The sequence below is a fragment of the Lampris incognitus genome, chromosome 4 (genome assembly GCF_029633865.1).
Source record: "Lampris incognitus isolate fLamInc1 chromosome 4, fLamInc1.hap2, whole genome shotgun sequence".
Lineage (NCBI taxonomy): Eukaryota > Metazoa > Chordata > Actinopteri > Lampriformes > Lampridae > Lampris > Lampris incognitus.
The window spans coordinates 26,527,706-26,544,260 of NC_079214.1; the positions used below are offsets into that span (position 1 = coordinate 26,527,706).

Consider the following 16,555-nt stretch of genomic DNA (forward strand, 5'->3'; position numbering starts at 1 on the left):
CGTTTGTATGAGTGGTGATCAGTGTGAATAGCTAAGAAAATTAAGCAGACTGACTCTTACTAAGCGGCAAGACTTCAAAACCACCCCTAATTCTGCATCCTCAATAAATAAATAAAAAAAGAAAAATTAATGAAATAAAACAAACCCCCGTTTTCATTTATGGTAGTGAGACTCACGATTGGAAAGCGTGGCTGATTTTATTTATTTATTTATTAATTCCCGTTATATATTTTTCCCTTATTCGACAAGCTAATTATTTTAATCACAGCACAGGTTATTATCGATATAGGTGCCGTTTTACTCCATACCCCACATCTCTTGAGATCAATGAACACGACTCTGGAGCGCTGTGAACATAGACATCCTAAACTAGAACAGGTAGTACCACGGCATTCACACGGGAAACAGTTTCCAATAGGTTGTCTGACAATATTATCAATAGTAGTAGTTGTGTGATTTTTCAAGACACGAACCTCCTCGATACAAAAGCAAGCAAAATCTAAAACAAACAACTAAATAAATAGATACATGTCACCACCTAGAATTCCCAATTCTATGACCATGCAGTCGTGCCTTGAGAACGGCGTGACCGCGCATGTCAGGTTCGATGCAGAGATCCTACTGCCTCGGCTCAACCCGAATAATCCCAGGCAGCGATGGATACCAGACGGACGAATTCACATATTTAAATAGATGACCGGGCAAATCGGCAGTTTATCAGTCGGTTCGGGGGAAGAGGAAGAAGAAAAAAAGAAAAGAAAGTCACCGCAACCCTGCCGTTTGTGGAGGGACACGCCACTGCCAGGCCGTGGGCAACATCACTGATGGGATTCCCAGGAGTTGCTCGACGGAGAAACCGAGAGGGGTGGACTCGTTGTAAATAATTAAATATCCATCCGCTGCTAAAAATATTTGAAACATGCATCTACATCAGGTGCTGACGGGAGCTGTGAACCCCGGGGATTGCTGCTACTCGGTGGGAAGCGTGAATGACGTTCCGTTTACGGTGAGGTTTTAATTTTATACCAACTGCTCAGTGATGTTGGATAGAGCGAGTACGAGTGGCTAGCTAGCTGGTTAGTTAGCCTGCTAGCTTGCGTTATATTGGTACTGCATGAGCTGGCTATCGAGCTTTCGCTTTGGCTAGCTTGACTATTGACAAGTCTGTCTCACCGAGAGATTCACGAATAATGTCAGGTCCCATACTGTTTCACCTGTCATGAAGAAGTAACTATTCATTCGCGTTGACGTCTTCCTTTATGATTTACTCTCGGACCTTAGCAGGCTAGCGACAGCCGGTTGGTGCTCAAGGTTATCGTTTCCGTCCAATTTTTGAACAGTATATTCATATGCACTGTCCAAGACAGTAAGCCGCTCAGATGACCTTTACCAGCATCTCGTAGTATTATTGCAAGGGAATCCCTTAGTGCAGTCATGACATTTTCGGCTAAATGGAAACGCATGCCCAATTTTTAGTATCGCACTCCACTGACTCGGTATTGAGTTTTGGGGTTAACACCGCACTAACCTGTTTACGTGTTAATCGAACCAGGCTTGGCTGACAAACATTAGACATTAGTCCGCTTCTCGTATCATTTACGCCTGTCATCCCAGCATCAGCTGTGCGAGCCATGACGTAGAGAGCCATATATGGATACATGAGCTAGACTGGCTGGATGGCAGTGTTTTGATGTGGAAAAATGCCTTTTTTTTAGTACAAATTATGCCATTTTCCCATAATCTGAATTTGTAAAGAAAACGAACAAGCCTCACTTTCCAATCTTTTCCTGGATGTGGATGGGCAGTGCAAATATTGTTATAGTTCTAAGTTTCACAACGGAACAAGGAACCATTTGTCATCCATTTAATGTGTGTTTACAATACATTTGCATCATTTTTGATTATCATAGTTATTTTAGAACCACCTTAAGTATTTTGGATAAACTGTCCTGCACGGTTACATGTACTCTATTTATATGCGTTGTTTGGCATTTCCCCAACTATTCTCTGTGCGCCTCCAGTTGACAGGACCAAGACCAGTCAATATTCCATTTAGAGCAGCAGCGAGATATGAGATGACTTACAGCATTGCAGGGTATGTAATATATCTATGTTGGCAGACAGAAGGTGTCAGGCCAGGCTAACCCATCTCCTGCGCCACAGAGGTTTACAACCCCTTGCAGATGTCATGGTACTTCTGTTTCAATTCAATGAATTGAGTCCATTGTTTTCTGTGCTAGAGAGCCATCTGTTAATGAGAATAGTAAATGAAAATGGTGATGGCTTTATTTATTCATAAATATTCCCAGCCCATATGGGAAGCTCACTGCTTGTGTTTAATTTCTTCTTCGCTAATTGTTTTAATGTTAAGGATCAGTTGTAGCCTATCAAGCCCACAATGTGGTGCCTTATATACAGTATTGCTTAGTAATGGAGCTTGCATTTTGTCATCTCTAACTTACTGCTCAAATACTATTAAGTTGAGGTACAAGTTTTTACAAATGAGTCTTTTCTTTTTCACTTTGTAGTATTTTTGTCAGTGAAAAGGAAAGGAACTAAGAACAATTTCTTAGGCCTGCATTGTGAAGCAAAGTTTTGCTGGGCCCAGAAACTGAAAGTGGGGAAATCATACTACTTACTATGTCATATAGGTTCTATGGCCCTAGGCCTAGATTAGAAACACTTACCACCTAATTGCATCATAATGGAAATAATCCATGTAACAATACACATTTCAATTTAAGGGCTTCCATAGCTGATATTTGGCATGCCAGTGCCCAAAATCAGATGCTTACACAATGTCTGTGACTCTGCCCAATACATAAAATAACAAAGCCTTTTTAGCTAAAATTTGTCACCCTACTATTCAAATACAGTCTTAAGCTGAGTGAAGAGTCAGTATTGTGCAGTGCATATTGAAACCACTTTCAGCTCGGCAGCTGCCTGTCAGATCTGAGTTTGGCCGGTCTGTTGTTGCCTATTAGACAAGTTGTTGTTGTCTTTTTACCAGTAACACATTACAGTAACATTTTCCGTTTGTTTCCCGTCATGACAAATATGAGGAGAGGGTTCCTCCATCCCCTCATGCTGACCCTGCTTCAACGTAAACAGGCAGGGTTTGAACCCAGGGTCATTTTTATTCAACAGCATAAGACAGTGCTAGCTATATAGCAAACGCCTTTCACATCACCATGAGGCCCTGGTTTCTATGCCTGGTATTTTCTTTCTGTGTCCAAGAGGGCATTTGAAGAACATCATGTCCAGTGCTGTTACATTCACATTGACCCCTCGGGGTCTTTAGGCCAGACTCTGATATACACAAACGCACAAATGTGCACGCGCACACTTAGCTTACCTAACCGACAATAGCCATGAGTTCATCCTAATAGCCAAACATGTATGAGGCTGACTCCCCACTGCCTCATTGCAGCCATGCCATAGGGAATGACTGAACATATACACTGATGAGCCAAAACATTATGACCACTCACAGGTGAACAGAATAACATTGATCATCTCCAAACAAGGGCACATGTCAAGATCTGGGTAGATTAGATGATAAGCAAACAATCAATTCTCATAATCAACGTGTTGGATGCAGGAGTAAAGACCTGAGTGGCTTTGACATGGGCCAAATTGTTATGGCCAGAGGACTGGGTCAGAGCATCTCTGAAACGGCAAGGCTTGTGGGGTGCTCCTGGTCAGCAGTGGTGAGTACCTACCAACAGTGGTCCAGGGATGGACAAACTACAAACGGGCGACATGTTGTTGGGTGCCCAAGTCTCATCGATGCACAAGGGCAACATAGGCTATCCCGTCTGGTCCAAACTGACAGAAGATCTGCTGTGGTACAAGTCACAGAATATTTTAATGATGGTTACGGGAGGAATGTGTGACAACACACAGTGCATAACACCCTGCTGCGTATGGAGCTGCATAGCCACAGACTGATCAGAGTGCCTATGATGATCCCTGTCCAATGTTGAAAGTGCCTACAATGGGCACGCAAGCATCGGAACTGGACCTTGGAGTGGAATATGGTCACCTGGTCCGATGAATCACGTTTTCTTTTAGATCATGTGGATGGCTGTTTACCTGGGGAAGTGATGGCACCATGATGCACTGTAGGAAGATGACAAACCAGTGGAGGGAGCGTGATGCTCTGAGCAATGTTCTGCTGGGAAGCCCTGGGTACAGCCATTCATGTGGACATCAATTTGACACATGCCACCTACCTAAAGATCGTTGCAGACCAGGTACACCCCTTCATGGCAATAGTATTCCCTGATTGCAGTGGCCTCTTTCAGCAGGATAATGCGCCCTGCCACACTGTACACATTGGGCCTCATTCATCAATTGTTCATACATACAAATTTGTTCTTACACACCAATGGAATTTTTTCAGGTCTCAAGATTGTCTGATAGTCAGAAGCAAAGCCTGATGGCTATTTGATCAAGTAACAGTAGCACTTAACAACTCTGTGATTTTACAAAGTGTGGCAGCCAACAATCTTGGTGTTATGTTTGGGCCCATCCAGCCTTTCCTTTGATAAGCACATTAAAGAAATCACCAAGACTGCCTTTTTTACTTACATAGCAGCTAAAATCCAGTCTTTCCTGTCCATGGCTGACACAGGGACTCTAATACATGCATTTGTTTCATTCAGACTTGATTACTGTAATGTTCTGTTTTCAGGTCTGCCACATGCTAGTACTAAAAGTCTTCAGATAGTTCAAAATGCTGCAGCTAGAATCCTAAGTAAAACTAGAAAATTTGACCATATTACATTAGCTCTTGCCTTCCTTTATTTGCTTCCTATCCATCAGTCTTCAAAGTGCTTCTGCTGACTTAAAAAATCCTAAATGGGCTTGCCCCATCATACCTGTCTGATCTCATTAAACCATAAATTCCATCTCGAGCTCTCTGCTCTCAAAATACAGGGCTCCTGTGTGTACCCAAAGTTAAAAAGAAGTCAGCTGGTGACAGGGCCTTTTTCTGTCAGGCCTCATTCTTGTGTAATAACCTGCCTGCTGCCATCAGACTATCAGTCTGTTGAGTCATTTAAATTCAAACTTAAAACTCATATTTTTTGCTTTAACCTACAATTTGTTGCCTTTAAATTGAGTACTTCACGACTTGTACTGCATGGCGGGTCAGTTTCTGTCTCAATGAATTTACCAAGCAGTGTTCTGCCAATGAGATTATAGAGTATAGATTATTAACTATTGCAGCTGTTCTCTTTTCTCTCTCTCTGATGTCTTCTCCTGTGTATGTGAATGGTGTGATGTGAGTCTCCCCCGTGTGCATATGTAGTCTGTCCTCCTCTCAGTCTCCATGGTGATGGTGGTCGCCACCTGGATGCTGCTTGGCATCCTCCTCATCATATTCTTTATATATCGTATAACTCTATATATTTTTTTATCCTGTTTCAATGTTATATCCTTCTCCCTCTCTGATGTGTGACTGTCTTTTCTTGTCACTTCTCCACTGTATGTGAATGGTGTGATGTGAATCTCCCCTGTGTGCATGTGTAGTCTGTCTTCCTGCCAGGTCTACATGGTGATGGTGGTCGTGTGGCTCAGGTCCTAGGCTGTTCCGGTGGCATCTGGACACTGCTTGGCATCCTCCTCATCATAATATTCATATGTCTTATAATTCTGTCATCCTCGTTCAATGTTGTATTCTGTAAATTGTTCACACACAACATCCATTGCATGTATGTCTGTCTTGGGAGAGATATCCCTCCTCTGTTGCTCTCCCTGAGGTTTCTTCCCATTTTTTTCCCAGTTAAAGGATTTTTTTTTTAAGGAGTTATTCCTTTTCTGATGCGAGGGTCTAAGGACAGGATGTTGTAATTTGTGATACTGGGCTACACAAATAAAATTGATTTGTAGTTCCTTCCACCTAACATCTTTTGCCTGCCTTCTTGCACCAAGCAATCACCCAGGCTTGTAAAGACATCAGTGTTTGCCAGTTGGTGTCTAATTTCATGGGTTACCCAGGTTTTACAGTGGTCTCTGAGACAACCGTCAGGGCTAAAAAATTCCATGGGTGTGTAAGAACAAGTTTGTACATACAAACGATTGATGAATGAGGCCCATTGTTCGGGAATGGTTTTAGGAACATGATGAAGTGCTCAAGGTCTTTAACCTGGCCTCCAAATTATCCAGATCTCAATTCGATTGAGCATCTGTGGGATATGCTGGACTGACAAATTTGATCCCAATCCACGGCGGCTCCACTTCACAATTTACAGGATGTGGAGGATCTGCTGCTAATGTTTTGGTGACAGATACACACGGAGGACCAACAGCATATTAGGCAGGTGGTCATAATGTTTTGGCTCATCAGTATATGGTATGACTATAAACGCTGGGTTCAAAGTACAGAACTTTGGACTATGCTAAATATAGCCTGGTTGTCTTAATACAGATTGACAGAGGAGCTAGTTCACTGTTGGCTTATATTGATCACGTCATGTTTTTCAAGTTTATAAGCTTCATGTTTATTTAAAGGTAACCTAGATCGGTGAAAGCTAGGTGAAAATGAAAGCGGTACCCAGTGTCTGTGACAGGAATACGTTTGCATGGCTGCATTCAGCATAGGGAATCGGTGACATTTGAAAAAATGAAGTCAGAAATGATCTTTCGTCACCCTTTCTTTCCCTCTTATTTTATTTTCATTTTCAGCCACTGATAATGTTTGTTTTTCCTCTTAACCCAACTTCAGAAGCGGGAACAGGCCAGTCTATCAAAACGACATTTACCCTGGAAAAAAAACAGGGCTTACTACCGCAGCTGCTTTTCCATTACTTAAAGATTATTTACGACGCTCTTAACCAGCAAGGTGGGAATCTTTCCATCTTGCTTCAGTCAATAATAGGAAGATCTTATCTGGATGAACAAACTGTCCTCCTCAGTGTGTGGAAGCAGTATTAACAGGCTGTGTTTTAAAGCATGAAACCTCGGTGGTTCTCCATATCTTGCCTTAAGAATTTAACTAGGACTGAAAGGTGTTTAATTGATCATTGGGTTGCTAACAGATGAAAAGAGAACCACTATCAGAGAATTTCCCTGATACCAAAACCCAATAAAAAGAGCTTTGTGCAACATATCAGAAAGCAAAACAGTCATGGGATTTTCCGCGTTTTTTCCTCCACAAAGAGAACTCTGTCTGAATTTTAGTGTGTTTGTCCATCAAAATAACAGTGTTATATCAAAACTTACTATCAGACAATACATTTAGCCCTCAGAGTTTTAAAAGGAAAAACATGTTTACTTTGGAGTTGGTTCATAAAACTTATTTCATACACTGATACTATACTGTATAGAATACGTCAAGAGTAATGAGCTTGGTAATGGGCCCGTATATTGTAAAATATGCATCAATAGTCATTATTAAGACTTGCTTGTTATGATGTTCGTTCGTTGAGTAGGTATTCGGTTTTCAATTTTGGGATTCGGATCGTTTTGTTTTTTTATGTAGACTATCAAAGGCGAACTGCAAAATGCATTTTGTCAGCACATTCTTGAACTATATTCATACTTTTTTACTTGCACTGTTAACATGTGGAAATATATACCATCTGAGCTTGGACACCTGACATCCCTCTCACAGCAGTGAACGTCACGCTTCAGCTCACCTTGGCTGTTAAAGGGAAGACAAAATGCCAAAGACCTCAGCTGTGTAACGATGGGTTAAATGCAGAGGACAAAAATGCGTTTCAGTGAATGCTAGTACTGAGAAATGACAATAACGAACTTATAAATAAATATACATTTTATAAATATATATCTCAAATCTTAAATTTGTCGGAGCAAGTATGCTGTTTCTGCGCCTCTTGTTTCACAGCGCTTTGTCGGATGTTGTCTCGGATCCAGAGCCTATTATTATGAGTATTTATGCAGGTCTAGAATTTATTCATGATAATAATTTCCCTCCCTTTTCTCCCCAATTGTACTTGACGAGTTACCCCACTCTTCCGAGCCGTCCCGGTCGCTGCTCCACACCCTCTGCCGATCCGGGGATGGTTGCAGACTACCACATGCCTCCTCCGATACATGTTGAGTCACCAGCTGCTTTTCACCTGACAGTGAGGAGTTTCGCCAGGGAGGTGAGCATGTGGGAGGATCATGCTATTCCCCCCAGTTGCCCCTCCCCCCCGAACAGGCGCCCCACTCGACCAGAGGGGGCTGTAGTGCAGCGACCAGGACACATACCCACATCCAGCTTCCCACCTGCAGACACGGCCAATTGAGTCTGTAGGGATGCCCGACCAAGCCAGAGGTAACACGGGGATTCGAACTGGCGATCCCCGTGTTGGTAGGCAATGGAATAGACCGCTATGCTACCTGGATGCCCCATGATATTAAAAATGGCCGCAAGCTGTTATTATGTCACAAAAAGTACATAGATAGGGCCTCGTTCAACCAAACCCATCGGGATTACAAACGTGCATGAAATACACCAAAACTTTTGGAAAGTGTTTATTAACAAATAATACAAACAACAATACTGTAGAATAACAGAATCCTTAAAAATAAATGCCTTTAACTAAACCAAAAGACGTGTTGCAGCGCTATGCTGTCCATCTCAGCCGAGAACAGAAACATATCTGGCTGAGTCCAGCACCCCCACCATAATCTGCTATAGCAAACTGATTTATTTCCATCATCAATTGATGTCAATGAATGATGGAAGAACTTCAAGGCTGATTGGCTGAGATATTTGTTTTCTAATCTCAGCCACTGAGAAACTCTCGTGCAGTGCATTGGAGGCAATATAGAACAGCTCTTTATCGAAGGAGAACATCGATTTCTCTGTCAAAATGAATGGCGCCGAAGTGGCTATAGTTTTGAAAGATGGCACTTAATGGACATGCAGATTAATAGGGGTGAAACGTCCCTTTAAAGCGTATTTATCCCTTGATGGTATACAACTGTAGGGTAATTTGGAAATAAAGGATTGTACGTCATGTGGTGCAAATGTTAACCATAAAACTGTTCTCCATTTGTCTTTCTAGCCTTCAAATCAAGTTGTGCGTTTGACCATGAGTGCGTGCATATATGCATGCCTGCCTATGTGTGAGATGAAACCTGTCAATGTAGCTAGAGATGAGAACAAGGTTAGAATGAAATGCAGGGGCCAAGTGACTGGCTGACTGAAGGAAATACAGGAAACACAGGGCAAATACAAGCAAACAAAGAGGTGCTGATAGGTCTTTCTACTCAACAGATACCCACACACCTTACCAGACTGGCTCAAAGTGGTACTATGTACAAATTACCTGGATGACAGGGAGTAGGATGGACTCTCAGTCACATGCTGTTCTGTGTGTGTGGGAGGGTGAAAGAGGGATAGAGAAAGTGTGCAGAGCAGGCCTAGACTGCGTGACGGTGACTGCTTTTAATTTCAGCTGTAATGTGCAGGAGCATCTGTGCTGCAGCGATGGTAAAGGAGGACTGCACCTCCTTATCTCTCTCTCATTGTTTCTTTTTTATTTGTTCTAGGTTATTCTTTGTCCTTCTTCATCTTTCTTCTTCTCCTGCTCCTCTTCCTCCTCCTCTGGCCTTGGGCCAGTTACCTTGTCCCATAGGTGCCATTGCTGCTACTACTATGTTTTACATAGCTACCGTCCGCCGCTGTATCACCACTGTATTGATTTACCCTGCTTCCCATAACCCAAATCCTAACCCACTCCTGCCCAGCGGAATGCACTGGCTCTAGGGGTTGGGCAGAGATTTGCTCTGATGGAACCATTTTAGTAGATGGGATGCCCTGTGACATTCATTGCCCGACTGTGCCAGTCAAGTTGACAAGATTTGTGGCTTGGCGGTGCATGGTTGTAAACTATGTCCACTGGGTCTGCACAACATTCTACTGAATTTTCTTAGTCTACTGGAATTTTGAAAGAGGCAAATTCATGGGCCTGTCATTAGACCAAAACACGCTTATCTTGACTCTGCATTCTGTTGATGTGGGTGAATTTAGATGAAGGGCTGACTTACAGAGAGTAAAATGCATTTGTATCCCTTTTTAATGGAGAAAAAAAAAGCATCATCTCAACTCCTGTCATTTACTGAAAATACAGTGTCTGTTTTTCTAAATGTGTTATTTGGTCAACCTAGCATATAACTGCTGTTAACTACTATTCACTGTTTGCTTTCAATTTGTGTTTTATGTTATTGAGTCATTATCAATCTTAAATCAGCAGGGTCTCTAAATTAGTTATCTCATTAATAAAGTAAAATGTTCATTAAAGAGTTTACATGTCATGAGGATTAACACACACAACACTGCTGAATTCAAAATATTCCCAAGGTTTGTTTTCCAGATTACTATACACTTCCTCTCTATATTTATTTGGGAGTAAACCAATGCTAGTTTAGCACCATAAGAAAACAAAGTAAGGTGGTACTATACTAGGTTAATTACCGGTACATTTTAAATATTACTTTAACTGCCATTATGTGCTAATGTTGTATCAGTCTCACAGTCATTCAATGCTTCTATGGTTTTACAACTGTCTTTTTGATTGTTTACCATACCCCATTTTCCTGGGTAGAGTTTACTTAGTAAATTACTGCATACAAGGGAAGCTCCCCTTGAATGTGCCCTATCTTGCTATTATCAAATACTCACTCTAAAAAAAGAGATCAGTGATCAGGTCACTCTCATGCACCAGTTCAGTGTTGTGTAACAGAAATTCAAACTTTTTTTTCATAATCTACTGTTGGAAGTGTACTGTATTGTTAGTCTTATTAGTGAAAACATTCATAATTCAACATCTTGTAAGTTAAGCTCAGGTTTATTCATATTTCATTTCAAGCTATTGCAAGACAGTACGTGAAATGTGCAGCTGAAGAAAAAATTTACATGGATTCAGCATTTGCCTCTCTTGCTTTCAAAACACTTGGAAGTAGTACCAGCCCTGAAAATCTATAACTCTTATCTTGCCTTCTACGATATTAGGGTTCAGTATTCATTTTGGGGTACAGATTCATTTGGTTCATGTGGCTTCCTCTGATTCGATCCCCCTGTTGTTTCTTCACCTTTTCCAGGCCTATGGCTCAGGCTGTGATATAGTGATCCTGGCCAGCGACTTTGAGTGTGTACAGATTATCCCAGGAGCTCAGCATGGAAACATACAGGTGGGCTGTGTGGAGTGCTCCCACCAACTTGGCAGGGTAAGTCCTACTTACACGTATGCGCCCACTCACACACACACACACTCACTCACACATATTCTGTCTCTCTCACTTTCATTCTATCTCGCAAAATTCCAGTCCTCCAAGACATCACCAAATACATAAAGCAAAGGAAAAATGAAGCCATTTCTTTGCTGCTGTCATTCCCTGCCATCCCATGCACTTCCTTTCTTGCTACTCTCCTCTCCTGATCCATTCTCCACCTCGCCTTCTCACATGGGAATGACTGTGCAGTAACACTGATTAGATGAGTAATGTTGTGATAATGATTGCAGCTCTATATTTTTAGATTGCCGCGTCCTACGGGAACACAGTCTGCATCTTTGAACCCATCGCTACCAACCCAAACAAACGACACAAGGTAAGCACAAACCCTGTGTATGCACACGCCAAGCTGTCTGTCTCTGTATGCATATTCTGATACATGACTATAAACAAATATTCTCTACTATTTGCACTTTGGATAAAAAAAAATGATGATGAGAATAAACTGTATTCATTTGTTTGAATGAATTAACAATATTTATTACAGAAGCTTCCTCGAGCCATATAAGGCAAAGCATGCCCCTGAGGCCCCCTTGGTTTCTTTGATTGATCTTAACTAAATTGTATTGACGGGGCCTTGGCCTAGATTCTACTTTTTGTGAAGGCAGTGGATCACACATCGAAACAAGATGTGTGTGTGTGTGTGTGTGTGGGGGGGGGTTTGGGCACCTTTGAGTGCAAATTTTGCACTTAGTAACACCTTTGGAGTTTTCCTGAACTTGTTACTGCATAATAACTGCAATACAACTGAAACTGTTGGTTCAATAAAAGTATCCGGTTAGGGGAATCACACCTATAACATTGCATGGTGTGGTTGCGTGTGAATGCTGACCTGCTCTCATGTCCTGTCACTAACAGCAGCTTAACTATCAGTGGCAAAAGACAGGACAGTTCTTCCTTGATGCCATCACCTACAACCTGGCCTGGGACCCACAAGGTAGGCCAACGCGTTAGGTGTCTGAACAACCCAGTGACTGCATGACTAACTAAATCCTAATCTACAAACAGTTCCCTCTCCCAGCTTCCGTCTGCTTGTTCAGGGACTGCCTGTTTTTATGTGTGCTTTCACTGTGCACACTGTAAGAAACGCAGCATGCATGTAGCTCTGTGTACTGCAGTTGCAAAAGTGGGGCATAATGCATGTAACACAGTGCACGTCTGTCCTTAGGGAATCGTATTCTAGCAGCAACTGAGCGCCTCCAGCTGTGGGCCCCGCCGTTGACCGATGCCCTGATAGAGGAGGAAGATGGTCAGACCACAGATGACAAACCCCACCCTGTCCTCAATGACTGGAAGTGTGTCTGGCAATGCAAGTATGTCTCCAAAGTATTGGCACACATGCAAATGATCTTTTTTAAAACTGAACACACTTTCAGTTTTTTTTTTCTTTTTTTCAAATTTCATATGTGCATACATTACGCATTAGATGTATTTAAAAATATGACCTGTTAGCCCACCCTAAACATAAAGGTGTATCCCTCGGGCACCAGGCTAAGTTATGTACATAGACAGATACATTCTCAGGTGCAAAATATAGTCTCTTTCTGAGTTGTAGAAGAGGGCTCTGTGTCTACAGCACTTTCATCTTGAGCTCTATTTTGTGCCCAAATTGGTTATTGTAATGATGTGTAAAATATATATTGTGTATCCCAAAAAATAAAAAAAATAATAGCATTCATTTTTGAGGGTGAAATTGAAAGTGAACTGTAACATTGGTAAGAGCAATAAAGAAAACAACCAGACTTATTTTCTTTTTCATGGCTACAGTCAGCAGGATTGAAGTGACCTTTTTCTCTGACACTTATCTTTCAGTATGGAATTTGGGTGTTATTTCCAGGCTAAACGATGATTTTTCATTTTTCCGTCAGAAGTGATTTCTTGGGGGCATGTTAGTGGCCACGCTTACATAATTCTTATAGGCTAAAATTTACTGGCAGTTATCAGCAAATCCAAACTCGTCCTCCAACAGCAGTCTATGAAAGAGTCAAAGGCCACACCCTGTGTATCCAGCTTGTATGAGATTGTCACTGCTGTGTTTACTGTTGCGTAAAGAGCCATAGACATGTGACCTACTGGAATGATGGTTGTCATCTGCTGACTCAGTACATATTCAACCAACCTTTGTCACTGCTTGAGGAAGAAGTCTAGAATGAAGAAGTGCAAGTGTAAAATTTCCAACTGCAGCATCTGCACAAACAACAAACCACGCACATACGCACTGACAGTTTTGTGTTGAGCTGTGATCTATACTCCTTTTCCCCCTGACAAACATGTCTTTTTAGCCTAGTCTTGTTCGTTTGAGACAGGGAGGTGGAGTAGTTTCCCACAGAGAAGTGAATGTTATTCATTTCTGGTTTCTTTCCCTCAGGACCGCTGCGTCCATTCACATAGCCAAGTGGTCTCCTGATGGGGAGTATTTTGCAACTGTTGGGAAGGTGGGTAATGCCCAAAAACAGTAACATAAAAACAACTCAAAACAAAATCATTTTCTGTTCCCTATTTCCTGTAAATGTTTTCAGCAGTAACATATTTTTGTGTGTTTGCATGTGTTTCTGGACAGGATGACTGCCTGCTCAAGGTGTGGTATCCCAGCATAGCCTGGCGTTCTGCTGTGGTGGTCCAGGACCCTTCTGATAAGAAGCCCCCACCTGTTCACTTCTCATTTGTTTACCTCGCTCACCCTCGTTCAGTCACTGGCATGTCCTGGAGGAAGACCAGCAAGTATATGCCCAAGTAAGAAACCACACACACACACACACACACACACACACGCACACACGCACACACAAACACGCACGCGCGCACACACGCACACGCACCCACCCATCATCATTGACGGTCACTCGAAGCGAGTATGACTGTCCTCTCCATTGGGTTGTCTACTTGTGGGTCTTCAGATGGCTGTAGAGGCTTATCCCCTATCCACATACTTTGGTGCAGTGTGGACAGGGGAAAGTGGTGGTGGTTGAGCCTTTTTCTCTCTCTCCTTGCAGTGCTGTCGCTTTTTCTCTGTGACACAGTGGAGTTCCATTTCATGACGTGTAGCTCCTTCCTGCACAGATTTCTTCCAGGAGTGCCTATCCAGTGTAATGTGTTTCCAGTTGCTCAATGTGATGTTGAATTTCTTCAGAGTGGTCTTGATATTGTCCTTGAAACGTTTCTTTTGCCTGCCGGGAGTTTGCTGACCTTCCTTCAGCTGGGAATACAGGATCTGGTTGGGGAGACGTGTGTTGAACATGCAAATGACATGGCCTGTCCATCAGGGTTGGTGCTGCATTATTGTGGTGATGGTGCTAGTCATGTTGACTTCTTCCAGAACAGTGATGTTGATCCATCTGTCCTTCCAGCTGATCCTCCAGATCTTTTGTAAGGATCTTTGGTGGAAGCAAACACACACACACACACACACACACACACACACACACACACAATAACAATTTGTATTGATTGCAGGCCTATCCATCTACCTTCTCATGAGTGCATGTTTGATTAGTGCCATGGTTTCTCTTGATCTGTTTGCTTTTTTTCTGTCTAGGGGTTCAGTGTGCAACGTGTTGCTGACATCCTGCGATGATGGCGTGTGCAGGCTGTGGTCAGAGACCCTTCTTCCAGAGGACAGCCTGCTGGGGGGGCAGATCTCTGAGAACACACACACCTTCAGCTCCAGCCTGCCTGGTCTGGGGGGCAATAAGGACAAGATACAGCATGCACTGGAGGTATACACCTTTTCTTGACAAACACAAGAACCAGAAATCCTTAGCTTGTTTGATGAAGGAATAACAAAATTATGCTCCCCTCCCACTCTCTCTCTCTGTTACTTAACTGTGCTCTGTGATTTGACTGGCCAGTCGATCCATCACCTGAAGCATCTGCGCCGGGGCAGACGAAGGTCCTCTGCTCTTGTGGCTCACACTGAGCTACTTCCCTCTCAGCTGGGCACACAGGACACACACACTCACCGCCACATTGCTCACCATGCCAACGCCCTGTGTCACTTCCACATCTCTGCCAGTATTAACCCCAGCACAGGTAAGATGAGCATCATCTCTGCATGTCCCCACCATAGATCAATGAATACTCTATAAACCGCAGTTCTAGTCTTGTTACAGGGTCAGAATTTCCACTCCCCTTTCTCTCTCTATGACAGGAGCGTATCTTGACCCCAGTATTACTCATTTTCTACCTTCATCCCTCTATTTCTCCCTTCTTTTATCCCCTCCCTCCTGGTATCAGACATCCCATCCATGCTGGCTGACTCTGCAGTGTTCAGCCCAGAGGATAGCACTGGCGGGGGAGGTTTTGTGGTCCACTGGCTCAACAACAAGGACCTTAGCTTTACTTCCTCCATGGATCTCTTCATGCTGCAGCTCCGTAAGTTTTCTGAACAGCAGTTGGAACAGACTACTGATGACCCCCTGGAACCAGAAAGCTCTCCCATGAAGTTTGACTTTGGTATGACCCATAAAGCAGACCTAATGCAGTTTTCTTCAAACACCGACATAGGTAATATCGCAATGAAGTCTTCTCTCTGCCTTTTAAGATCTGGACGAGATGTCCGACAAGACATCCTCTGAACATGGTGAAGAGGGTGAACCTGGAGAGCAGGGAAGTACAAAGGCTTCATCACCAGGCTCAAGTTCCAGCATGCCACTACCCTCCATGCTACTTGAGAGGAAGATGGAAACATTGACCATAGAGTGGAACAAGAGCCCGGACATGCTGTTTACCATCCACCCCGCTGATGGCTCTTTTCTAGTTTGGCACATTAAGTACCTGGATGAGTTTATCCAAGGCATCTTCAGACAGGTCCAGGTAATGCATTAACTCTCCATAGCCACTCCATGTACAAACAATCATTCACTCATGGTGAGGCAATACTATAACTGCAGCAGCTTGTGCAGAATAGAGAGTGACTCAGCACTCTCCTGCTTTAGCTAATACTCCCACTGTTCTTAACTTTTTCTGTCTTGATTCTTCTCCAGGTGTCTTTCTCTTCTCGAATTCCAGTGGCATTTCCTACAGGCGACGCCAACTCATTGAGTAAAAACATCTTGATGTATGCCTGCACTGTGACTGAGGGTGAGAGCCCAGGGGCAGCAGAGCAGGGCAGGCGAGCCCACCGTGTACCCCGCTCTGCCTCAGCTTTGGCTGGCCTAGGACCACCTGCCCTGGGGCCCTCCCTCACTCCTCGCCCTGGGATTGGCCCTGCTGTAATGATGATCTCTAAACACGTTGATGGATCTCTCAACCAGGTAAGCAATGGCTGAACCAAAGTGCCCTCTAAAGCCTGAAAACATTGGAT

The 16,555-nt window shown here is 43.1% G+C and overlaps 1 protein-coding gene across 1 annotated transcript in view; it reads left to right on the top strand.

Annotated features, from left to right (window-relative positions):
- Window positions 1–775: 775 nt before the first annotated feature.
- dmxl2 (Dmx-like 2) overlaps window positions 776–16,555 on the top strand; it is a 59,737-nt gene continuing 43,957 nt past the window's right edge. Inside the window, exons 1-12 of the mRNA XM_056279244.1 lie at window positions 776–1,006; window positions 11,062–11,187; window positions 11,498–11,569; window positions 12,112–12,190; window positions 12,422–12,566; window positions 13,622–13,688; window positions 13,814–13,986; window positions 14,789–14,969; window positions 15,102–15,282; window positions 15,487–15,705; window positions 15,794–16,065; window positions 16,236–16,505. Of these exons, the coding sequence (XP_056135219.1) occupies window positions 920–1,006; window positions 11,062–11,187; window positions 11,498–11,569; window positions 12,112–12,190; window positions 12,422–12,566; window positions 13,622–13,688; window positions 13,814–13,986; window positions 14,789–14,969; window positions 15,102–15,282; window positions 15,487–15,705; window positions 15,794–16,065; window positions 16,236–16,505 (1,872 nt within the window). The 5' untranslated portion in view covers window positions 776–919. The remainder of the gene's footprint in view (window positions 1,007–11,061; window positions 11,188–11,497; window positions 11,570–12,111; window positions 12,191–12,421; window positions 12,567–13,621; window positions 13,689–13,813; window positions 13,987–14,788; window positions 14,970–15,101; window positions 15,283–15,486; window positions 15,706–15,793; window positions 16,066–16,235; window positions 16,506–16,555) is intronic.